The sequence below is a fragment of the Talpa occidentalis genome, unplaced genomic scaffold (assembly GCF_014898055.3).
Source record: "Talpa occidentalis isolate TD23 unplaced genomic scaffold, MPIMG_talOcc4v2.1 talOcc4.9, whole genome shotgun sequence".
NCBI classification, from domain to species: Eukaryota; Metazoa; Chordata; class Mammalia; order Eulipotyphla; family Talpidae; genus Talpa; species Talpa occidentalis.
Genome location: NW_023605305.1, coordinates 36,765,280 through 36,790,666, shown reverse-complemented (window position 1 = coordinate 36,790,666; position 25,387 = coordinate 36,765,280). Strand labels below are relative to the sequence as shown.

At 43.0% G+C, this 25,387-nt stretch overlaps 1 protein-coding gene across 1 annotated transcript in view; it reads left to right on the top strand.

The window, feature by feature from the left end:
* DOCK2 (dedicator of cytokinesis 2) overlaps nt 1-25,387 on the top strand; it is a 395,355-nt gene that overhangs the window by 328,261 nt on the left and 41,707 nt on the right. The window contains exons 33-34 of the mRNA XM_054691629.1: nt 10,758-10,906; nt 19,628-19,713. Of these exons, the coding sequence (XP_054547604.1) occupies nt 10,758-10,906; nt 19,628-19,713 (235 nt within the window). The remainder of the gene's footprint in view (nt 1-10,757; nt 10,907-19,627; nt 19,714-25,387) is intronic.

The window sequence follows — 25,387 nt, the reverse complement described above, 5'->3', positions numbered from 1 at the left end:
ATGGGGATGAACTGGTTCTGTGGAAGGTGAGAGTCTTCTGTGACATGAATTAAGCTGGAAGGTGACCCCAGAAGCTGTCCCTGCCTCTGTGAGCTATAGGAGTCATATGTGAGCTGTATGGTACCTGTAGGATGAAAGAAACAGGCATGGAATCAGGGTCTGAACTGAGTCAGGTCTGTGGTAAGGAGACCTTATTAAATCTTCACATCACCTCCTGCAAGATGGAAAACTTTCCCTCTACTAATGTAGATCAGAATACTCAGAAGAAGAAAATAGCTTGCTTGAGATCTAACAGCTGCAAGTCTCAGAACTTGATTTTGATTCCAGAAGGATTAGAGCCACATAACTTGCCCAAGGCCTGAATCCTGTCCCATCAATTTATGCTGAAAGGATGGATGGATGGAAATATGGGGAGTGGATGGATGGTGGTTGTATGGACAGATGAATGTTTAAATAGTAATGAGTAATGAGGTGTTTTTACCTTTGGTTTTTGATTGCCCTCCTTGACTCTCTCCTGACCACCTGCTCTGTCCAGGGCCTGGCATGTTGAAACTTTTCAGTAGAAGCACTTACAGTAATTGGTTGAACCTAAGTTACCTCCCCCAACCTTTGCTTCTCGCATCCCTTCTTAATGTCCTTCAGTTCCCATCTGATTCTTGGAGTTTCTTCCCCTTTCCAGCAAGGTTGATCCCATTGCAGGGGAAGCACAGTAGAGTGACTATCAATCTGAATTCTGTGCCTGTTGACAGCAGTGGACTTGGACTAGGAGTGCATCATACTGGTAACAGGAAGCCTGTGGTTTGACTCATAAAATCAAATGGAGACAGGGGTGGGGGAGGAAGGGAGTAGTAGGGGAGGGACCAGACCCAGGGCAGACTACCACATCTATGCCTTGGGCCCTTTCCTGTCATTTACAAGCCTGAAGCCTAAAACAAGAGGACTTAGAGACCCTGGGCATAAGCTGGAGAAATGGCACTTTCCTCTGAGGCACTTATGAAGATTATAGAGCAAACTTGAGGCCAGTGACAACATGGGAGCCACACCCATGTTGGAGTTTTTATCATTATTTTCACCTTTGCTCTGTCAGAATGGAACCTAATTTTCCTATTCTGGCTCCTTAATCATCAGGTCTAGGAGGCATGTTCAATTCACAGTAATCCCATAAAGCTTGTCAACATTTGGGGTTGGATAATTCTTTATTGTGGGAGCTGCACTATGCATTTTAGAATCTTTAATATATCCCTCATACTACCTACTAGATGCCAGTGGCACCCTTCCTAGTTGTTACAATCTAAAAAGTCTGCAGACATCACCAAATGTCCCTGGGTGGGGGAAGAAAGGGAGGTGCATAATTGTTCCTATTGTGAAGAAATGCCATTTTTGTCCTGTTTTGCTAGACAAGCATGACTTTCTCACTCTGTTTTTTGCCTCCACCTTGGATAAGGACAGAGAGATAAGACATACTTTGTTTCATTTACTATTCTTCTGCAATAGGGGAAAACAGAAGAGCAGGTACAAGTGTAGGCCTCAGAGTCAGGAGTGGGGAGTAACCAGCCTGGGCCTAGAACAAAATGCAGCAGATGCTCCTAGATTAGAAGGGCTGGTTGCTGTTCCTCTGTGGGTGACAGCTGTCCTGCTGGAATGCAAGGCCAACATTATCACTTCTTCCAGTTTTCTAAAGAAGCCAGGAAACAGGGCTTCAAAATGCATTTTCCAATTTATGCATATTAATGATAACTAATTGAAAGTTTTTAAAAACACTGGCCACACCCACTGAAAGATGGCGTTCAGATTCAGTTCCATACACTGTTGTGTCTTTTGCTTTACCATAAAAAAGACAAGACAAAGCCATGGCAGCCTTCTTTCCTAGGTCCCATGGCCAGAATTGCAAAACAGGAATCTGTGCTTTGTCACTCATTCTTCTACACAGGCTGCTCTTTGCTGAATGTCCTTCCTTGCCATTGTTTTGCACACAGAAGATTTTATTTAGATACAGATTGTGTTTTGGCAGCCATTCCTGTGCTCCCAATTATGCTGATGAATGAAAAGATGTTACCAAATATTCCACCTGCTTAGAAATACAGCACATCAGAGCTGGAAGAGCCCTTTACAGATCAAATTGTCCAACATTTTTATTTTGTTAATTTTTTAAAAAGATTTATTTATTTATGCATACAAGAACTGGGGTATAGGCCAGAGGTATTGGGGGGGCAGTATGTGAGAGGATTCACCAGAGACAGAGTGGGGAGCAGAACAGGCAGACTGACTGAAAGATACTGCTGAGGGGAGCAGTGGGTGAGGCTGGAGAGGTCTGCCTCACCATGTGGGTAGCTCCCTGGCCAGCCGGGGATCCAACTTGTGCTGCAGAGGTGGATAGCTTCACTGTGCTGGGCTTAACCCATTGTGCCACCAGGGAGGCCCTGGCCAACACTTTTAAAACATTTATTTTTAGCTGAGGACCAGTAAGAAAAAAACAAACAAACTCAGGTTCAATATATAAATTGGATGAGAATCAAGCAATTCTAACTGAAGTCGTGTGGGGGGACCCAGAGCCCATGATAATAGGATGCTCCTAAGGGCCCCACATAGACCCCTGAGGGTTTCTGGGGAGAAATCCTGAAGCACTGCAGAGAATAGTTTAAAACTACCTGTCTGGACCAACCCATCATTTTACCATTGAAACAGAATCCTAGAGCGGCAAAGAGGCATGTACAAGGTCATACAATGGATTAGCCATAGAATCTGGAGAAACATCTGGCCTGAATGTTTATCTCGAAGCATCACAGACTCCTTGCTGTTGGCAAATAACCTGTAGGATAAATGAATGTCTTTAAAAGAATAACACCTGTCAGGATTTTGAGGTTGCTAGAAAGAGAAACTGTCTCTGTCTGAATCAAAAAAGGTATTTCTAGCAAGGACAAGGAGAAACGTGGCTATAGGACAGGGCCAGAGCCTTTCTGGGTTCCAGAGCAGGTGGTGCAACCTTGCCTTCAGGATGTTCCATTATTTTGTCATTCTGCTAAAGCTCCAGTCTCCATGAGGTACCATTCTATTAGCCTTCTTTGATGACCTCTCTGGTGGTGCTCTCACCAAGACCATCCATCGAGGAAAACACTTTCCAAAAATAAAATCCAGCCTGATGTTACTGGAAGGAGTTATGGAGAGGTCCAACAAAGTCACAGATTTCTACTGCAGAAAACAAGAATTAAGGGATGCTTTTGAAAAGTTGGCCACCTCCCTCCCCCACCTCTTGATCTGGCTTCTAAGGAAGAGGAAGAAAAGGAGAGTGTATCAGCCTGAAGGGAGTTTTCTGTTACCCCTAGTTACATGGCTGCTGTCATCTTGTTTGTTTCCCTAGGGTATAAGAGAATAGAAGGATAGAGAAGAGTGATTGGATGGTTCCCCATGACCACCCTATCCTGCCTTCCAACAGATGCTGGCATTAACATGCCTCCTCCCAGCATGCTAATGAGGTTAACCTGCTAATACAAACTCGCACAAAGCAGTGTACACACTAGAGACCAATGCTGCGAGAAGACTGCATTGGGTAATGATAGGTTTTAAAGTGTAATTCCCAGAATGGCCAAGACACAGGCAACTTCGAAGCTATCTGTGCAGCCACAGCTGAATGCCCATGTGGTAGTCATTCATTCCTTCTTCTAGGCTAACTGAATTCTACTGCATATATATATATATATATATATATATATATATATATATATATAATGTGCAATGTGCTGGGGGTTAAAAATGGCTTGTAGTAGGTGATGGTCATGAGACCCAACTCTGTCCAAGGAGAATGAACAGAAATAAATGTGTTGGGGCTTTAGGAAAACAGGTTTTTTTCCCCAATTAAAATAAAAGGGAGGGGGGAAGCACATTCACTGAGCACAGCCTGTTGGTTTCTTGGGAGTTTTTGCCCATAAACTTTCTTCTTATTCCTTTGTGGAAAACAAAATGGCTGGAAGTATAATAGTCCCCTTGAAGTCAAGAGACAAAAGTTAGATTCCAAGGATGAAGGAGCAGCTTTGGCCTGACCACCTTTTGGCTTCATACAACAAAGGAAAACTAAAGCAGAACACATTCGGTTTAGTCACAGTAATCAGAATTCTGTCATCACCCCAGCTGAGACCCCTCCACCCTAATTTCTCAGCTGAGGTTTCTGAAGACCAGGGATACACAAGGACATTCCCAACATAACTACAAATCAGTGACTCAAGCGAGGCGAAAGAGCCTGTCTCTTAATCCCAAGTCCAATGTTCTTGCTAATAACCTTTTAGAATATGCAAATTATCTTCACAGGGTATAAAATAGCCAACTATGTTTTTCAAAGTCTACTGATAATGAGTAAATCATAATGCATGTTAACTTTTTGAAATTTTGTTTTAATGCCCAAAGCAATCAGGGCATCATCACCATGATCATCAGTATCATCATCATCTTCTTCTCATCAGAAAAAGATTTGAACAGCCCTATGATTATAAGATAACTAATTACACAGATAATCTCAGGCTTGAAGATTATTTAACATTCTTCAGGGAAAATCTAGAGGAATGTTGTGTGTGTGTGCGTGTGTGTGTGCATGTGGACATGTATGTGTGTGCTTGTTTTGTGAGAGGGGATGTGTGCTGGGAGGTCTTGATGGGAGAAGGACCACATGTCGTTACCAGGACCCAGCCACTAAATGGTTAATGCCATTTGTGTTTTGGGATCCTGGAACTGTGCCAAATGTAATGTACTTTTCCTGGTAGTATAGCATCATAACATTTGATGTCTGCTTAGAGTGAAGCAACGCACGTTTTACCAAAATGATTTTATACTCAGCCTTTTGACATTCACTTGAGTTAACATCAGGCTGCAGTAGAACAGTGTTCATGGGAAAGAAACACAAATGCAGTGGCTGCCATCATGGCCTCACACTTGGGGAGGTCACTCCTGGCAGAGCTATGAGAGCGACTGAGTCATTATTTTTAAGCATCTACAAAGTCTCCTCCTTGGTGCTAAGCTCCAGGGAAGGGTGAAAGGGTTGGAGAAGTGTAAGGCAGGGTCCCTGCCCTGCAGGAAAATCCCGCCATGGAGCTCTAAAAGTAGAGCAAACCGAGTTTAAAGAACAAATCAAGAGTATGTTCTTTAAAGTGAAATGTGTGCGGGAGACCCAGTTCAGCAAACAGGAGATAAGTGAGGGTAATAGGATGGCTGGGAGGGAGGTGAGGAAAAGGAGGAGAGGAGAGGAGGAGTGACTTTTGAGTTAGATCCCACAGGGTGGCCAAGTCAGAACTAAAAGAAAGAGGGGGAAAGAGCAGGCATTCCAGGGAGAGCAATCAGCATAAGCTAGCATGACTTCTTAGGGTTAGGGAGACCTGGGAAGAATAAGAAATAGATTATAGAGTCATCTATCCATTCATTCATTCATTCATTCATTCAGCACTGTGGTAGGCAGAATAATCACTACTGCCCCAAATGTCCCTATCTTAACCCCCAGAGTCTGATATATATGTGTGTGTGTGTGTGTGTGTGTGTGTGTGTGTGTGTGTATATATATATATATATAATATATATATATATATTACCTTACATGGCAAAGCAGGCTTTTCAGGTGTGATTAAGAATCTTGAAGATGATTAGAGAGAGGATCCTGGACTATATAGATGGACTTAATGCAATTACAGGGCTCTTTTAAGTAAAAAAAAAAAAAAAGAGGACAGGGGAAAAAAGCAGGGGAGTCAGAGAGAGAGAGTGGAAGAAGCTCTGCTGTCAGTTTTGAAGAATGAGGAAGGGACTGTGAACTAAGGATGTGGGTAGTGTCTAGAAGCTGGAAAGGGGAAGAAAAAAAGTCTCCCTTGACCCCTCCATAAGGAACTCAACCCTGTTTACATTTTGATTTTCATCCCATGAAACCCATTTCTGACTTCTGACCTGAGGAAGTATTAGATAATACACTTGTGTTACATCACTAAGTCTGCTGTGATTTATAACCACAGTGACAGGAACCTAAATGCCAGGCAGTATGCCAGTGGCTGGGCTACTGAAAGCATGTTGGAGATAGTGCCTCTGACCTCATGACTCATGATCATTGCACTGAATAGGAACAGACTAATTGCAGAACTATTTAATATGCCTGCAAAGGGGAAATAGCTGCAAAGCACCCAAATCTGTACAGGACTTCCGCCCAATGATTGAAACAAAGATGGCCCCAATAAGGAAGTACGGAAGCCTTTGTCTCTAGGGCAGTACTGTCATACAGAGCTAGAATGTGAGCCACCTGCCTAAATTTAAATGCTTTAGTATCCACATTTATTTAAAAACATAAAAAGAAACAGTGAAATTAATGTTAAAATATACTTGATTTAACCCTGTATTCCAACACATAAATAATACAAACATGATTGAGATATGTTAGTTTTTGTTGTGTTTTTTTTTTCTTCAGAACATATTTGAAATCTTATTGCCCATCTCAGTTTGGACTGGCTCTGTTTAATTTGTTCAAAAGACACAGTAGTTTTTGTAGTGGATAGAATCACTTTTGAGAATAAGTAGGATTCACTTAAGGGGGCTTGTAGAGAAAGGATTCAGAGTGGGAATGAGGTCAGAGAGAGGGAGGGAGGAACATGGCAAGCAGAGGAAGGCACGTGTGCATGCCCAAGGAGGAAATGCAGTGTGCCAGAGGAATGGGCTAGGGGCTCAATGAAGGGAGGAGCAGGAAGCAGGTCAATGGAGAGCGGGAATGTGGGCATAGGATGTGGAGACAGAGGATCCAACCAAATGGACCTGCAGAGCTCCGTCCCAGGAACAGTGGAAGTCACAGGTCTTAAGCTGTGGATCAACATGATCAGATCATGGCTTTGAAACATCTTTGAGGACAGATTAGAGAATATTTTGTTGGGTTAGAGAGGGTTTGGAGGGTGGTGACTGGCAGCCATGGGAGAGACGATAATTACATCCCAATCTCTTCCCATTCCAGCTCTTTACTCTAGAGATAAACGTGTAAATTCCAGGGAACTAACTCCACAAGTTTGGACCATGTCTTTTCATATTGCTTTTTCCAGAATCCAGCAAAAGGCTGAGCCCAAAGTACTTACCACTATACAAAGCTCTTTGTTTATATTAAGTCTCGTAAACATCTCAACAAGGCTGCAAGATGGTATTATTCTTCACATTACAGATGAGTGAGCAGAGGCTCAGCAAAGTGAAATAACAGGCACAAAGCCACAAGGTCATGGAGTGACAGTGCTGAGAAAAAACTCAGAGATTCTACAGGACCCAGAGGAAAGCTGGGCCAGGCATGTTCTGGGTTGAGAGGACTGCTCCTCTCAGAAATGTGCCTGGAGATACAAGCCTGAGAAATGAGCAGAGATAGGTGCTCTTTCTTCCCTTTTTTAACTGAATAAGTGATCTTTTCTGGTCAGCCCAGCTTTCCTTCAGAGTTTCTGGGATATGAAATACAGGGTGTCACTGCGTGTCCTCCTTCCTCACTGTTATTTCAGAGTCTGTGCCAGCCTTTAGAGAGCCATATACAGCAGGGCCTTGAATAACATTCTTTAGTTCAACATCATTTTATTACTATGCTGATTAAAAATGAAAAAATTCCCAGCCATCTTGGAAGGAAATATTATTCCAATTTTATTGGAGGACCTGCTTTTGTTACACATTGGCCAAAGTTTCCAAGAACCTATGGTGACATGAAGTAAAGAATTAATGTACTCTCAACCAGAGCCCCTTTTGTCCCATATCACCCTCATAAGGTCAGCAATTTACCCAACTTCATTCTCAGCTGGGTTCATAAATATATGGTCCCCTCTCCCTCCTACCTTCCTCCTTTTTTTCATCCTCTCTTGCTTTCCTTCTAGGTCATCTTCTCAGTGCCCTCAGACCTTTCACTTCACCCTCAATGTCTTCTGAGAGCTGTGATGATGACGCCATTATACATAATAGACACTGAGGCCAGAGAACACACAGGATTCCTTTTCACACCCAAGCTCTTCTGTCTGCTCTCAGGACTATCACTTTCCTTCCCAAAGCCTGTGTAATTTGACATTGGGGTTTATTTTGCTGCCTTATTGGCACTTCAAAAGCCTTCTCTAATTGGCATCTGCTCTGCTGAGATTCTTCTTCCATTACATGGCAAATACCCCCTGTGGAGACCCCCTCCCTTGCCTTTTTTCCAACACAGCAGCAGGTGTGTCTTTTGAATGAGGATTTCCCCCCAAATAAGATTGCATTTGATTAGCCTTCAATTAGTTCTATATGTGTGTGTGTGTGTGTGTGTGCAGTGATGTACATGAAGACACACCGAGGCATACATTTGGATGATTTGAACACAAAATCCGAGGTGCTGGAATTCATGTTTTCTAAAATGAATACAATTTTTTATGGAGCATTGTAAGGGCCATTGAGATTATGCTATATTTGGAGATAAGCATCTATCTCTTCTCTTTCCCTATTCTTCCAAACATCTCTTCAGAACACTGCAAAGAATACAGGTCAAAAGTACCTAAGAAATCCCTGGTCTACAGCATGTCCGCCCTTTATTTTAAACCACCTTAAATATATCCTTATCATACGCAATGCCCTCCAGTATTCTACAGGCCTTTGTTGCATAAGCAATTTCTCCATTCCGTGGTGGCTTATCTGACAGTTTCCCATTTACCTTCTACTTATTATTGTACTCGACTTTGAATTTTAAAACCCCACTGTGGTTTGAAAAGGACTTAAAGGATCTTGAAGGACAAAATCAGAAACCTAGATTAGTAATTACTATAAACTTGCCAGAAAGTAAGATTTTTTTCTGTTTGGACCAAAGTGAAGACTTGAGGCTCAAGTGTAATCCAAATGCATCCTATAATGAAGTCCAAATCCTAGAAAGGTATCTTTATATTTCACTCAACTCTCTGCCTGACTTCACCATTTCATTCTCACTAACTGAAAATATTCCTGGGATGATGCCTTCTTTATCTGAATTCTGGGGAAATATGCCATCATTAAGCCTCATTTAGGCTGAATGAAAATTCATTCTCTTGCTCTCTTCCCTCCTGGCTGCTTTTCTGAGCTTTAATCAAAAGCAACAGTACTAAGCTAAGCACCATACCACCTGAGTCTCTGCTCCCCCAGGAGATCGCTGCCTCCAGACTAGGGCCACCGGTGTTCATCCTGACACTGGAGTAGACCAGAGGCCCTGAAACTCAGGATGAGAAAGAGAGAGCTGCTGCTGTCTGACATCAGGCTATCAGTTTTAATGATGGGGTGGCTTAGATTTGCTTGTCTTGCTACCCAGGAAGTCCCTGCAATGTCAAAGTACCCCTCTTTCTTCCCCTACTATGCCACTTCCAATGTTCGTATGCTCTAAGGAATCTGTTCAGTTCTGTTCAACAAGCCTGCCCTTTGTGGTACATTTTGGCCAAATTTCACTACAGTCACAGATACCACTGTATAAAGTGAGTCAGCTACCAAGCACCATTCTGGGTGCTTGATAAATAGTAATTCATTATTTATTTATTAGTCTTCACCCTATGAAATAAATACTATTCTCATCCCATGTTACAGATGAGGACACTGAGGCCCAGATGTCAGATCAACTTACCCAACGTTACATAGCTAGTTTTTAATGGTTGAGTCCATTTACAAACTCAGGCAATCAGTGCCCTTAACCTCTGGGCAACACTATCCCTGCTGAGTGTTCCAGGCCCTGTGCCTAGTACAGTCTAGGCATATTTCATATGTTTTTTTGACACATGAGTATTGCTGTTACACACACAAGTCACATAGCTAGTAATACAGGAGCTAGGCAAATTTAATGTCTTGTGCAACAGACATTGATTGAGCATCTAATATGCGTTACACTCAGTGTTGCAGATAATAGTGAAACTAGCCATGGTCTCTACTCTCACAAAGCTCTCCACAGAGGATACAGGTACATATGAAATGGTTCCACAAAAATATCATTGCAAAGTGGGGACAGGAGCCAGACAAAGGAAGTCAGTATGAGGTACCAGACACCTGGAAGTGAGGTGGCTATACTGTGGGGGCTTTCCTCAGCACATCCATCCAGTAGGAACCCATCCAGGGAAAGCCAGGTCATAATGGAGAGGGGGTTTAGGGTACAGGAGGGGAAAATATCAGCAGAGGACAGTGTATGCATAGGTCTATGAGTAGAAGGACCAAGGTGAGTTTGTACCACTGAAAACATAACATCAAGGAAGAAAGGCCTGGAAGGCCTTGAAATGAGACCAGAAAACAAGAAGTTGCAGTTCATTTGACTCTAAAGTGATGTTTTAATCCTCACTATTCCACAAACCATATTATCGTAGTGGATGCTTAGCAAGAAATTTGGTTTATCTTGTCTCATGAAGCAGTAGGTAAAGGCATGACTTCCAAATCTCAGAAACAGGGTCTGTATTTGCAGGCAGACATAATTTCAAACATCCCTGTGATTTGCCATCACTAGAATATTCCACCCGAACCCCATCAGCAAAGGAGACCACACAGGTGGGAACCCTTGTAAACAGTGACGCACTTTGGATTAACAGGCATGTTATTACCCTTGATAACAGAGCTCATTGAGATAATCCATGTGTCCCTTACAGGAGTTAATATATGTGAAGTATTCAAATGGTGCCTGTTTTCCGGTACACAGCTAAATAAATGCTATTGTTTTTATGATTCTGCCTTCCTTTTGTTTTATTTTTTCTCTAGTCTTGGTCTGAGGAGACCCTCGCATAACAAAATCAGGTTCATGTGACCATGTCCCTCTTCCCTTTTAGGCCAGAACAAGATCCGCTTCATCCCGGGCATGGTGGGCCCTATATTAGAGATGACACTTGTCCCTGAGACTGAGCTCCGGAAAGCCACCATACCAATCTTCTTCGACATGATGCTATGTGAATATCAAAGGAGTGGGGATTTCAAAAAGGTAAAAAATGAGACTGGAAACTGATGCCAGCATCCCTAATCCCCAGCCCATTTCCCCATAATGATATCCTCGTTCCATCTGCCTGGGCTTCATTCAGAGCTTGACGGATAGGATGAAGACACTTATTCATGTGCCTGGGATGAGCTGGCAGATAAGATTTGGTCTGTATTCTATCATGCTTTCCTGCCTGAGGCCAAGATTAAAATGTATTTTCTTGCTGTGTAGCAGCTTGGCCCCTTTCTCAATAGTATGAGAATCCGACTCTCCCCTGCCTAAGAGTTCCCTGTAAGGATGTCTAGAGGACCTGCCCCATCCACCCAGCCAAGATGTGCCCATGCACCTCTGCCTAGCACCTCCTTTTCTGGGATGTCTTGGAAGTTCTATTCTGCCTGGAAATAACTACCCTGCCAGTTAAAGTTGACAGCAAATCACCTGACCCTTCACCCAGGAGAGACCAGTGAATTAGCATGGTAGTATGAGGCTTTTCCCAGACTAGAAGAGTGAGCCATGTATGTAAAACCTAAGGGTCATTGGCTAAGTATTTTCATAGATAATCTAGCCTTATTTGAAACATAGAGACCATTTTCTGGACCCAGTCATTCTAGAAGTTTTTGGCAGTGGGATAAGTACTTATTTTTGCAGTAGGTTTCTGGCAGCTTTCTATAGTTTCACCCAATTTAGGAAGGTTGGTCTTTGTCTTTTCAAGGTACTTTAGACATTCCCTTTGACCTTACCATCCTATTCTCTGTGCCACCTTTGTGCCTGGATTTACCTCTAACTGGCTACTTTTCGGACCTCCCTGGTGGCTCAGCGGTTGAGCGCTGGGTTGCGAAGCTGCCCGCAGCCTCTGCGGCACCGGTTCGATCCCCGGCTGCTCCCCGGCCACCGGAGGAGGGTCCCACATGGCGCGCAGACCTCTCCTGCCGCCCGCTGCTCCCCTCAGCAGTGTACTTAGGTCCTTCTGCCTGCTGTGCTCCCTGCTCTGACTCTGGTGAATTCTCTCACCCTCCCGCACTTCTGACTGTACCCAGTGCATGTATAAACAAAACAAACAAACAAATAAATAAATAAATAAATAAAACATGCCGTTTAACTGGCTACTTTTCCATCCTCCAGTATTTTTGCCTCTCTTCTATGTCATATCCTGCCACTGATTAATTTTCTTTAAAAGCTACAATATGTCTTCAAATAATGTATTTGTTTAATGTCATTTCTTTATAACATTGATGAAAGAAAAAAAAAGTCCCATCCAACACTGAATGAAAGAATGAACAAAGCATTCTTTTTTGAGAACCTTTTTTCATTCATTGTATTTCATTTAAAGTATCAGTTTCCAAGAACCTATCAATGATGTTAAGTGAGGATTTACTGTACTTTAAAGGCAGCAGATTGCAAATGGCCTTTTCTAATTAGACAGCCACATGCAAAAGACTGAAACTAGACCACTATCTCACACCATACACAAAAACTTATTCAAAACAGATCAAATACTTGCATGCAAGACCCAAAACCATAAAATCCATAGAAGAAAGCAGGCAAAACACTCAATGACATTGGCTTCAGTGATGTCTTTGGGGAGTTGTCTCCAAAGGCAAAGGAAACAAAAACAAAAATAAACAAATGAGACTACACTAAACTAAAAAGCTTCTGCACAGAGATAGAAACTATCATTAAAACAAAAAGGCACTTTACCAAATGGAAGAAAAATATTTGCACATTACACATCCAACAAGGAGCTAATCTAAAATCTACAAAGAGAGCATGCAATTCAACAATAAGAAAACAAATAAGCCAGTTCAAAAAATGGGCAGAGGAGCTAAACAGACATTTCTCCAAGGAAGACATAGAGATCGCCAACAGGCACATGAAAAGTGTCCATCATCACTTATTACCAGAGAAATGCAAGTCAAAACCATAATGAGATATGATTTCAAACATGTGAGAATGACCCACATCAGAAAGACCAGAAATAACAAGTATTGATGAAGGCATGGGAAAAAAGGAACACTCATATAGCGGTTATGGGAATGTAAAGTGGTCCAGCCCCTGTGGAAACCAGTATGGTTTCTCAAATAATTAAATACACATCTGCCGTATGATCTAGCAGCCCTTTTCCTAGTTATATACCTGAATAATAATAAAAATAAACGTGAAGGTATATTTACACTGCATTCTTCATAGTAACACTATTTATTCAATAGCCAAGCTATGGAAACAAAATAAGTTCCCAAAGATAGATGAGCGGTTAAATAGATGCCGTTTCTATACACAATAGAGTACTACTCAGCTATATAAAAAAAAAAAATCATACCTTGCCATTTTTGACAATATGAATGGAAGTAGATGGGATTATGCTAAGTGAAATACGCCAGAAGGAGAATGACAAATACAGGGTGACTTCACTCACATGGGAACAAAAGAAACAAAGCAAAGGAACAGACAAAAGCAAACCAAAACAAACCCTTAATGTCTGACAGTAGAACTGAAGCTACTAGCAAGGGAAGGTGGGATGAGAGCCCAATGAAGTATGCTAGAGAGTTCCTGGGGCTTGGGTGTTGGGTATGGTATCATAACATCCCACCGACAGTGTGTAAACCAATGTTGCCTCAATAAGCATAATAGAAAAGAATAAACATCACACTAAGATATATACATACACATATACATACATACACATATATTTGTGTGTGTTAAAAACTGCCATTCCTTAACATCCTTAGGAAGCTTACCCTTTTCTTATTCATTGTTTCTCTAATCTTCACCCAATAAAGCCTTAACTTCTTAGCCCTCCTTGCCAGGCCTTCAATCAAATTTTTCAGTCATTCTCTTGAGCTCTTTCTCCCACCTCACCTTTCTCCAGGCATCCCCACAGCTCACCTGGATTGTGTTGCTTCAGGGAGTGTCCTTTATGCAACTGGTCTTCTTGCTACTGCCTTACAGAGTTCATAGTCCTGCCTGCCAACTCCTTCCCCACTCCTAACAATCCTATAAAGGCCCATCCCAGTGCTGCGGGACCTTTAAGAGATCTTTGCTCTCTATTCCTATATCATCTTATCTATGTGAGCTATGATTATTACATACTGCCTGGCATATACTCACACCTGTGCATTTTTCTGTGTATTCTTCATTCTCATCTAATAAAAGTGAAGATGATGATGATGATGATATGATGATATGATGATGAGGAGGAGGAGGAGGAAGAGGAAGAGGAGGAGGAGGAGGAAGAGGAGAAGGAGGAAGAAAAGGAAGAGCCTCAGGAGGATGAGGAAGAAGAGGAAGGACCATAACTGCTATTAGCAGGGTGTTTATTATGTGTCAGGCACTGCAGTTACTTTCCATTAGTACATTAGTTCATGTAACCCTTTTCATTACAACATAGAGTTGTAATGAAACATACATCATCATCACCATTTTAAAGATGAAAACACAGAAGCATAGACAGTTGAAGTCATTTGCCCAAAGCACATATCAAGAAGGGGGTGGAGCTAAGACTGCAGCACACAGATCACCGTGATCCCCAACCCTCACTGGGCCCACCACACGGTCCAGCCACTAGGATTGTCTAAATGTTGCCTGAATTAAAGAGTGGGTGACAACACTTCAAGCAGGGTGCTGTCAAGGTATGTTCCATGAAACACTAATTAGTGTTCCATGCTCTGGGGGAAGAGGATTTCAAGGTTAAATACCTTAAGGAAAGCACTGCATCTCCTTATTTCCTTGTGGATTTCCAGTGCATATGAGCAGAGTCAGGGCACTGAAATGTTCCATAGTAAACAAACTCATTTAACTGCTCAAATTTATCTGCATGAAAAGCATCTATTGGATGCGCCTCTTTGCCAGTCTCTTTGAAAAACATTGTTCTAAGAGGAGAGAGACACTAATTAGCCATGATGATGCCACTGTGAGAGGCTGCTCTCCCCCTCAGGGTAAGCCGGCCTTCTCTAATCTCACAGGGCCAGTGACCCGCCATTCTCTCTGCACTGAACCTGAAGAGAAAGCCGACAGAGGAGTTCAGATGGGGAGACAACACCCACTATTTGGGGTGGAGCCATGGGGTACAAGGTGAACACCTGATTGAGTGAAGGCAGTTTGGAATCTGCTATTTTTAAGGGGAAAGCAAAGTCTGTGCAGTTTGTACTGTGCAGAGACCACACCACACAATAGTGTCATGCACATTCATAGCAGTCCTGCCAAAGGTAGAGCTCCAGCTGCCTTTGAGTTGTCCCACAAACAGTTGTGCGAAAGAAACACTGAGTACCTGAGGGTGAGCGATGTCCAAAGGAGATGGGAGCCTGGACATTTCTCAATAAAGGCTGACAGTTGTGTTGGGTGACCTCATGTCTTCAGCAGCTTGCCAGTGGCTTGTTTTATCTGCCCTAAAGCATGCCCCAATTTCAGTATCCCGAGGACATGGGCACCCCTGCTTTTCATGACTGGTGTCATCTGTGGGCTCCTCACTCTAGGTGTGCATTCTTTGAAGCATTTTTCCTGATTGCTTCTCTTCCTTGCTCCCTTATAGAAAGAGACAGGGCAATCAGGCTGCCTAATGGATATAAATATCAGTTTGGCAGATTCCACTGAGACTGAATCTTGGCGTGGAGTAAGTTGGTGAATCAAACGGCTTACAACATAATATGGAAAAGAGCAAATCAATTCAATAAATATGTCCTGAGCATTTATTGTCTTCGGGACACTGCTTTGAGATCAGATAGGCTTGCTGCTTACTAACAAATAGTTTGAGTGAATTATTGAATCTCTTTCAGCCTCAGCTTCTTCATCTGTGAAATGGGCATCATAATAAGTCCCCAAACCCAAGCTCCATGGGGGGTGAATTTGGAGCAGGCAGAACTGAGGTAACAAAGAAATTAAGAAGCTTAGGCTGACTTACTGGTGTCAGTTTTTGTTCTAGTTATCGCTCTGCTATCTGGTTCCATCATACATCTCTGCCCCTCCAAGTCATTATCAGCAACAAACCTTTGAAAAAGAGCTCTTATTCCCTAAGCTGCACACTTCAGGGGGGCTGAGCTTCTATCAAGGAACATTCTAGACAAACAGGATGATGAAAACAGCCAAACAGTCAGGAGAGGCAGCAGATGCACCATAGGGCTGCATGTGCATGTGAGGGTCATGTAGGTTTGTTCTGCTAGGAAAGGGGAACCACTCAGCAGGGCTGGGCTCCTAGAGTACATTTCTTTTTTCCTGAGTGAGGTCTTATAATTCTTCATGGGCCTCTGTGACATCTGACTTCTTTAAAAGTAATCTGCAGAGCTGCTTGATAAATATCCACCCCCAGCAGGGGTGGAGTAGGGAGTCAATGGTGTGATATAGTCACTTACAGAGGATGTGGATGAAAATGGCATTATTTGGAGGAGCTAGAGATGCATCCTAAACTCTGCACCATGACAATGTTAGGGATGTGACCTGTATTTGGGAGGGTATGTGGACCCTCGGGCCCATCCTAGGTCAAGTTCATCCACACCTAGAAACCTAGGCAGAGTCCTACTTTGCCTCTGTTTTCTTGTTTGTAAAATTAGATGATGACATGCAGTTCTCTCCCTTGATTGTTGTAAAGATTAAATGCAATTGTGATGCTATTGATGACCTTGTCAGCAGTGGCATCATGATCATTGCTAACAATTATTCGGTACCAACTCTGTGCCAGGCACCAGATTAGACCTTTACATGTGTTTCCTCATTAACTTCTCTCAGTACCACTGTAAAGTAAGTGCTGTTTTAAATCTCCGTTCAATAGATGAGAAAAGGTGATGTGCCTCCAAAGGGCTTATTAACTTCCCGAAGGTCATATGACAGGGAGAAAAGCCCAAACAATACTAAAACCAAGTCTGTTTGATGCCAAAGGCTGTGGTCATCCCCACTCCTGGGCACAGTGCCCTTCCGGAGGCAGGAAGGGTCAGAGTCTGCTCTGGGATATGCTGGACTGAGACCTTGACTCTCCTACCCACCCCAGAGGGCTTAGAGCTGGCATCATCCAGCTCCACACACTCCCTGGCACCCTGTTATTTCCCTCCCTGCAGGCTCTTTTGTGACCCTAGACAAGTGCTTATTTACCCCATCTACTCTGCTCAGCTCTAGAGGCAAGTTCATCTCATGGGGGGAACTATGCCAACATCCACCCCTGAAAGACTCACACAAGAAAAAAATGCTGCTCTTCTCCCCCAAAGCTGCTTTTCAGTAACATTCAGTGGTGATAACAGTAGCATGGCAGTCATCATAAGAAGACGAGCAGACCCAGTGCACACTGAGCCTGAGCGTGTCTCCAGTGCTGTGTACATAAGGGTGCTTCTGCTCCTCCTAACCATGTGCACAGTTGGAGCCACTGTTATGCCTATTGTCCTGATCGTGATCCACAGACTAGGACCCACATGCCAAATCTACCACATGGTCTTATAAATAAACTTTTAGTGGAGAACAGCCATGCCAATTTGTTTATGTATTATCTATGACTGCTTTTGTGTTACAGCAGCGGAGCTGAGTGGTTAAAACAGAGGCTGTCTGATTCCCCAAACCTAAAATATTTACTATCTGGCTTTTTAGAGAAAAGTTTGCCAACCCTGATACAAACTAGAAACTGAGGATTAGAAAGATCAGCTAAACTTTTCCAAAATGGTGGAGGGAATAGAGGAGACCTTTGAACCCACACAGCCTAACATCATAGTCCACTCTTTCAGTCGCCCATCTGTATTTCTTCCTGCCTAAGGCTTGACATGGTAGAGATCTAATCAGGAGATCCCCCCAAGCCCCAACTTTGGATAATTCTTGACACATGCAAAATTTGTCTTGTAAAGGGCATGGCTCATGTGCAGTGGCAGCCCTGACACTCACCATCTAGGTCTACCCCATCTAGGTCTCCATTCTTATTTCCTCCCTTCCTTTCTGAACTCAAGGCTCCAGCTGAACTTCTCTCTTCATTTTTTTCCATATTCTCACCTCCACACCTTTGGTAATTCCATTCCCTCCACCTGGAATGCCTGTTCTTTTCACATTTATCATGGCTCTACCCATCTTTCTGGGCCTTGTGTATCTCTTTCAATAAATCCTCTTCAAACATAGCAACACACAGGTAATTCTTTCTCATTTGTGTTATATCAGCACAAGCTTCTGGTTCTTTCCTTTGGCCTTTCCCATACAAAGGTGAATGAACAATGGCTCTATGGATGATATTCAAACCAGGGGGGAAGGGCATAGGGTATCTGACTTTCATCACCTAGAGATCACAGCTCATTAGACTGAGCTTGATCCTTGTGGACTGGAAGTGTTCTGCTAAATGGTCTCTGCCAACCATCTGAGACTTCAAACAAACTTGAAGAACTCTCTGAACCTCTATTTCTTCATCTGTAATCATAACCAACACTTTGTGAGGGTGGCACTAAAAGCAAGGGTTGGCTGCTTATGATTTGTTGTATTAAAAGATGATTCTCGATCTCCAGACACCATGGAATTATGAGGACTGAGAGTAAAGAGGCTGGGATAGAAGTTAGGAGTGTCCAAGCATTTCTATGACCTTGATGACCTTCACTCAGGCCTCTTTCCTTTCTCCTGGTGCTAGTTTCTTATTTAGTGGTAATGTGAGGGAGGGGCAGACTGCTTGATGTGGAGGAACTCATCAGGGTATGACATTAAGTAGTACACACTGTTTTGCATTACAGCCAGATAAAAAAGACACAATGTGACCCTTCAAAATGTTGAATAAGCCATCAACTCAACTGGGTGAGATGCTTCTTAACATTGGAAGTAGGGAGATAGAACACTTCTTGGCCTCGGTGTGACAAGCTTTGGTGTAACCATAGGTGCATACTCATAGGTCACTTATATCATCTGATTGCTAACTATTGCATTTATCACCAATCTTGACACTGAGGCATCAGCCTATGTAACTAAACAATTTCAGGTATGGCTGTATCCAGATATTCAACAAGGCCATCAGGTTTCAATCTGTCTCCATCTCTGCTTTCCTCTATATTGTTGTCACTCTCAGGCAGGCTCTTTCATTGTGGTTACCTCCATTATCCTCAGACCTTTCATCTTCAAGTTGAGAAGAGGGACTCTATTTGCTAAAATTTCCAACAAAACTTCAGGTTTGAGTCTCACTTCCTTAACCTGGACCTTTGTTAGTTCTAGAGTTAGATGGTGGAAAATACAAATTAGGAGCTAGGTCTAATGGAGATATATAGACAATAATCTTAGTCTGAGTCCCCCAGACTAAGATTAGGGCCAATGTGATCACCTTATAATGGAGAAAAGAATGTCAGGCAGGCAGAAATAATAGCTGTGCATGACAACATCTCAATCTCTATAGATGCAATGCTCTGTCATGTACCTCCATGTCTTTGCACATGCCATGCCCTCTACTTGGAATACTCTTCCCCTTTTCATCTTCTGCAAAATTCCAACATAAACTGAGGACAAGTTCAAATGGCATGGGGGCTGTGAGACTCCCTCCCTGACTCCTGTACCTTTCTTCCTCTCTCCTCCTTTTCCCTCTCCCTCCCTTATGCCCATCTTTCTGTCCCATCACTTATCTATTATTCCTCTTCATTGTCTGAGAACTCCTAAAAGACAGACGTAGTGCCCTGTTCTGTTTTGCATTTCCATTTCCCAGCACTAAAGTTGAAGAGGGTGGGTGCTCCTGAAACTTTGGTTAAAATAATGAAGTTGAAATTAGGTTGTTCTAATACTGATTTTCACCTCCTACTTCTTCAGTTTGAAAACGAAATCATCCTCAAGCTGGACCATGAAGTGGAAGGGGGTCGAGGGGATGAGCAGTACATGCAGCTACTGGAGTCCATGTAAGTTCCATGCCTGACATGGGAGAAGCCCCCAGTAAAGTGGGGTGGGAGCTGTAGGACTCAGAACCCCAGGGTGCTGAAAGGGCTTTAGTATTTCTCCCCCCACCCCCTGCAGAACTCTCTGGAGGCTCGTGGGTACTGAATAAATTCCAATTTGAAAGGGAACTTCACATTTCTCCCTAGAATGGCTATTTCTTTGATATAGATGGAAAGGGCCAGAGAAACAGAAATTTGCTGTGTTGGGAAGTGGGAAATAATCCAACAAAAACTTTACTTTTGTTTGCTTTTAGCTGTGGCATAATTCTTGCTGTTTGTCCCTCTTTGGCATAGTTAATCTTAAAGGGGCATTGATTTTGACCAACACTGATGAAGCACATGCAATATAGAGGGACCAGACGCAGTGCCCTCCCTGTGTTGTCTCCTTGGGTCAGGTTTGCTATCTTTGATCCTGGTATCACAGAGGTGGCCCTCAGGGCTCAGGAAAGTATCTTATCCAGGAAAACTTGACCAAGCTAGTCAAGTGGACAAGTGGAAACCCTGAACAGGCTCTGCTTGACTCCAGTACACAGGCCTGGGTGAGGAAACAGCAGACAGTGGACAGCACTGGATTCAGAGTTGGGACTCCATTTTGATTTTATAATAGTATTGAGATAGACTTCACATGCTATAGAATTCACCTAAAGTATATGACATTTCACTTCCCTTTAGTATATTCACAGAATTATGATACCAGGATGATGGTCAGCTTTAGAATATTCTTTGTTACCTCCTCAAAGAAGCCCTGCACCCCTTAGCTGTCATCCTCCCCCAACCCCTGCCCACTTTCTGTTTCTGGTGGGTTTGTTCCTCTGGACACTTCTTATAGATGGAGCCTTGCAATATATGGCCTGTTGTGGCAGACTTCCACATTGCACACTTTGAGGTTCATCCATGCTGTAGCATGTGTCCAGACTTCATTTCTTTTTCTTGCTGAATAGTATTCCACTGTTCGCTTATACCCCAGTTTGTTTTTTTATTTTTTAAGATTTATTTATTTATGCACACAAAAACTGGTGTACAGTCCAGAGGTGCAGGGGGTGAGAGGATCCACCAGAGACAGAGTGGGGAACAGAACAGGCAGATCTACTGAAACACACTGCTGAGGGGAGCAGCAGGTGAGAAAGGAGAGGTCTGCTATGCCATGTGGGTCACCTCCCTGGCTGGCCAGGGATCGAACTCATGCTGCAGTGGCTGCAGACAGCCTCATAATGCTGACACTTGCTCAACTTGCTCAACCCCTTGCACCACCAGGAAGGCCCAATATACCTCAATTTGTTATCCAACCTTCAGTTGATTAACATTAAGTCTGTTTCTACTTTTTGACTATTGGGAATAATGCTTCTATGAGTATTGTGCGAACATATGTCTACAGTTCTCTTGGGTATATACCTAGGAGTGGAGCTCTGGATCATATGGTATCTCTCTATATTTAACCTTCTGGGAAATCACTAGACTGATATCCAAGACTGTACCGCTTACATCCTCACTAACAATATGTAAGGGTTCCAATTTCTCCACAGTCTCCTCAGCACTTGTTAGTTCTGTCATACAGAATCTACCCAGCCTAGTAGATGCAAAGGGACATCTCATTGTCCTTTTCATTCGTATTTTCTTCATGGTTAAGATATCAAGTGTATTTTTATGTGCATATTGACAAATTGTGTATCTGTGGAGAAAGTTATTGGGTTTTAATTCTGGTTCTTCCAGTTACCAGCTACGTAAGATTGGGTCAATCACACATCTTTGGTCTCAGGATTCCCACCTATGTAATAGGGATAATAAGCCTGCTGAGGTTATTTTGAAAACTGAGTAACTCTATTCCCGGTTTCTCTCTCTGATACCATGTATTTGCCTCCCCACTGTCATCTTCACCCAAGATTTAGGAATGTGGCTCAGATAACCCAAATTTTCTTCTTGTTGCATATTTCCTGATTTATATGATTCCCTTATATAACTCAGATTTTGGGTTCTTTCCCCAGTCCTTTTTTAAATATTTTACCTTTAGCAACAAAAGCACATGAAAGACCTTGCTATGACCCTGATGGTGACCCTCTCTGCCCTGCCCAGCAGGCAGCATGGAGCTCCAGCCCCCTCTTGTATGCATAGCCTTCACTATTTCCCAAAAGGCAAGCACCACTCAGTGGAGGAGGTGGGGTGGGTATCAATCTGATGGTCCAGGGGGAAAAGCAACATTTTGCCTAGTCCAAGTTTGTCTTGAAGTTCTAAACCTGGAAATTCTAAATATTGACCAGAAATGAAACCATGAATGGTGCTGGCAATTTCCATTTTTATAACCAGAGAGCGCCCTGCAGCAGTCTTCAGATGGTCAGCAGGATTTTCAAATCCTTCCTGAGTGATTATTTATAAAAAGAATCCTTAGAGGTTGAGGCAATTAAAAACAGCTCATTATTTTTCTCCAGAGAGAGAGGTGTAAATGATTTTTGTAAAATGAAGCAAGCTGAACCTGAGGAGTCAGGGCCCATCAAAATGTCCAGGGGTCCAGTCCTCACTCCTTTGAATTTTCTGAGCCTCAATTTCCTTATCTACAAATCAGGATTAAAAGTACTATCTAGCTCTTAGAGTTTTTGTTGCAATCAAACAGAAAAGTTTAAGTGCTTAGAACATTTTTTGATACATAGTAGGTAGTCCAGGAGTATTAACTACTATTATTATTATTATTCTCCAGGTGATACGGTTTTTGAAGCCATAATCCTACCTCTCTCTTCTCTTCCAGTACAGTCATCCTGGCCCCTCCAGTCCTACCTCCCAATCCCTAATTTGGAGCTTCCACTGATATGCAGGGACCTCTCTAGGCACACAGTCTAGTGGGTACTTGACTCTGTAGTTGGATGGTACCTTTGTGGCTAGAACAGAGTTCCCCTTCCTGTGGTAGCTGTAGCCTTGCATCTGGTCATAAGCTAAGCCCATGGAGTAGGGCTGAATTTCAATCCCATGTTGTTCTTGTGCAGGGCACAAACTGCATCCCATTCCTCCCTACCCTGAGAGCCTACTCCCACGAGTCCACCTCTGTCTTAAAGTGAGTGTCCCACTTTGTTGGAATAAAGTGATACGCTTTACCCACCTGTATTTCCATCTGCCTAGGGATATTTCCATTCCCAGATGAGGGGGCTGGAAGAGGCTGAAGGGGACAGAGAATGTATGTGCTGGAACCTAGATTTCCCCAAGCCAGTTCAGTACCTGAAAGAGGACCTGTAATAAAAGGCAGTCCATACAGAGTTGAAAGTCCATTTCTATCAGAACTGACAGAGGTATGGGCCTGTGCTCCCTGCTTCCAGGGCCTCTATGTTAAATGCAAATGAGTTCAAAGGTGGTATGATTGCCCTCCAGCCACTCCCCCTCCACAACCCCCTCCTCCAAACAGCAACACTAGCTCACAGTGATCAGTGCTCTCTGCCTCTCCAGACAGGAAGTCTTGAGAGTAAATCAGGCTTTGGGTCTTACTCCTATTCCTGATAGGGAGTGATCTTCATGCCACTGCTCTTTTTATTGTCACTTACTCCACTGTTGGAGTCACAGCTGAGGAAAAAACTGTGACCTGGCCAGGGCTGAGATGAGAACCCAGCCCTGTGTGCTTTGTGTTTCATCTGTAAGTTGAGGGTTGCAGTAGTGCCCACCTCAAGGAGATTTTTGTCAATATTAAACAATATTACAATTAAATGGACATAGCATCTAGAACACAGGAAATACTCAATAAGTGGTAGTATCATTACATATTATGGTTAGTTTTAGTTTCTATATCTGCCTCCCCTGCTAGAGTGCAGGAGGAGGCCATTCCTGGAGGTCACTTCCTTAATGATTTCTATATCCCTAGAGTGGTATATGTTGAATGGATGGATGGGTAGATGGATGGATGGATCTATGGATGGTGGTAGGTGGTGGATGCATGGGTGACTTAAAATCAATTTACCCATCCATCTCACTAATTCTAGACAATATGAGAAATGTTCTACCTCATCCATAAAGAATAGAAAAGCTAGGAAAGTCAAGACTTTATTCTTCTAATAAATCCTTGCTTCTCTAAGGGCTAACAGCATTAACATCACCAGGAAGCTTGTTAGAAATGCAGAATCTTAGGCCCTAGCCCAGACCTACTGAATCAGGATGGATTACCACAGTGCCTAGATGATTTCCATGTACTTTCACATTTGCAAATCAGTGGACTAAATCAGTGATTCTAAATTTTGGCTGCACATGGGAATCTCTTGAAGGCATAGGAATCACCTATAGGACTTAAAAAAATAACATGTTGCAGTCTAACTCCTACCCTAAAGTTGTTGACTTGGGTGACCACTGAGTTTTGTCAAACCCCACCACAACCTACCCCTTGATGATTCTAACATGCAGGCATGGCTGAGAACCACGGGTCTGGCCTGGCTCAGGCACTGAGATGCCTGATGCCATGGGAGACTAGAGAAATCTTCCCCCCGGGCCCCCAAACACTGGGATGAAGTTCCCTGGCATTGTCATTAGGGTGGGAGCAGGGCTGCAAGTGAGTGTCCCAGAGGAGTCAGGCACAGCTGCGACTGAACCAAACAGGCCTAAATCACGGGGCTATTTGCATCTCTCAGTGAGAGCCTGAAACAGGTGCTTCCCCTCGGAAGATGGATTTGTCTGGTCGCAGCCACAGTTTGAGATGTCGCCTCTTTGCAGCCTGGTTTAGCTTCCATGAGGAAATGACCCTCAGAAGTACTTGCTTTTTTCACCTTTCCCCTCCAAGGAGCCTTGGGACTCAAACTGCCAAGAGGAGAGCAACCCAATGCAAATAGTAGCCTGAGTAATGCCTGAGTAATCTCCTCAGGATCACCTCAGCATTTGCCTCTCTGTGGAAGACATTGAGCAAATAGTATTTGACTTGACTCCCAAGGTCACCACTGCTCATGAGCTGGGCAATCCTGGAAAGGTCATTTTAGCTCTCTCTGCCTTGATTTCTTCATCTGTAAAATATGAGGAATAATTTTTACTTATCACAATTATTTTGATCATTTCTTAAGAAAAAATTTCTGCAGTGTCTGGTAGAGAATGAGGATTTATAAGATATAATCATTAATCAAAATTGTAATCCATCTGTCTCTCTCCCTGACCTGTGGGTCTTCTGAGGTAGACATGATTCATTTTATATTCCTTAATTTTTCATCTTTCTTCTCATTCCCACCCCATTCAATGCCTAGCACAGTGTTGAGCAATAGATGCTTAAAGAATATGACATTTTTGTTTTTTAAAATTTAGACATCAACATTACAACACATGTTGTCAATATTTCAAATAACCTACATACCTAAACTCCTTATCAAAAACCATCACCAGGCCTCCCTGGTGGCCTAAGGATTAAGTCACTACTATCAAGTTATCTCCAGTCACTGCGATGTGAGTTTGTTCCCTGGCCAGGGAACTAACCCACATATGGAGCAGCAGACCTCTCCTCTCTCACCCGCTGCTCCCCTTAGCACTGTATTTCAGTAAATTAGCCTGTTCTGCTCCCCATTCTGTCTCTGATGAATCATCTTACCCCTCCCCGCCCCACACCTCTGGCCTAACCCTAATTCTTCTATGCCAAAAAAAAAAAAAAAAAGCCATCACCATTAAGAGTTTGTTGTTTATCTCTCTGACCACATCC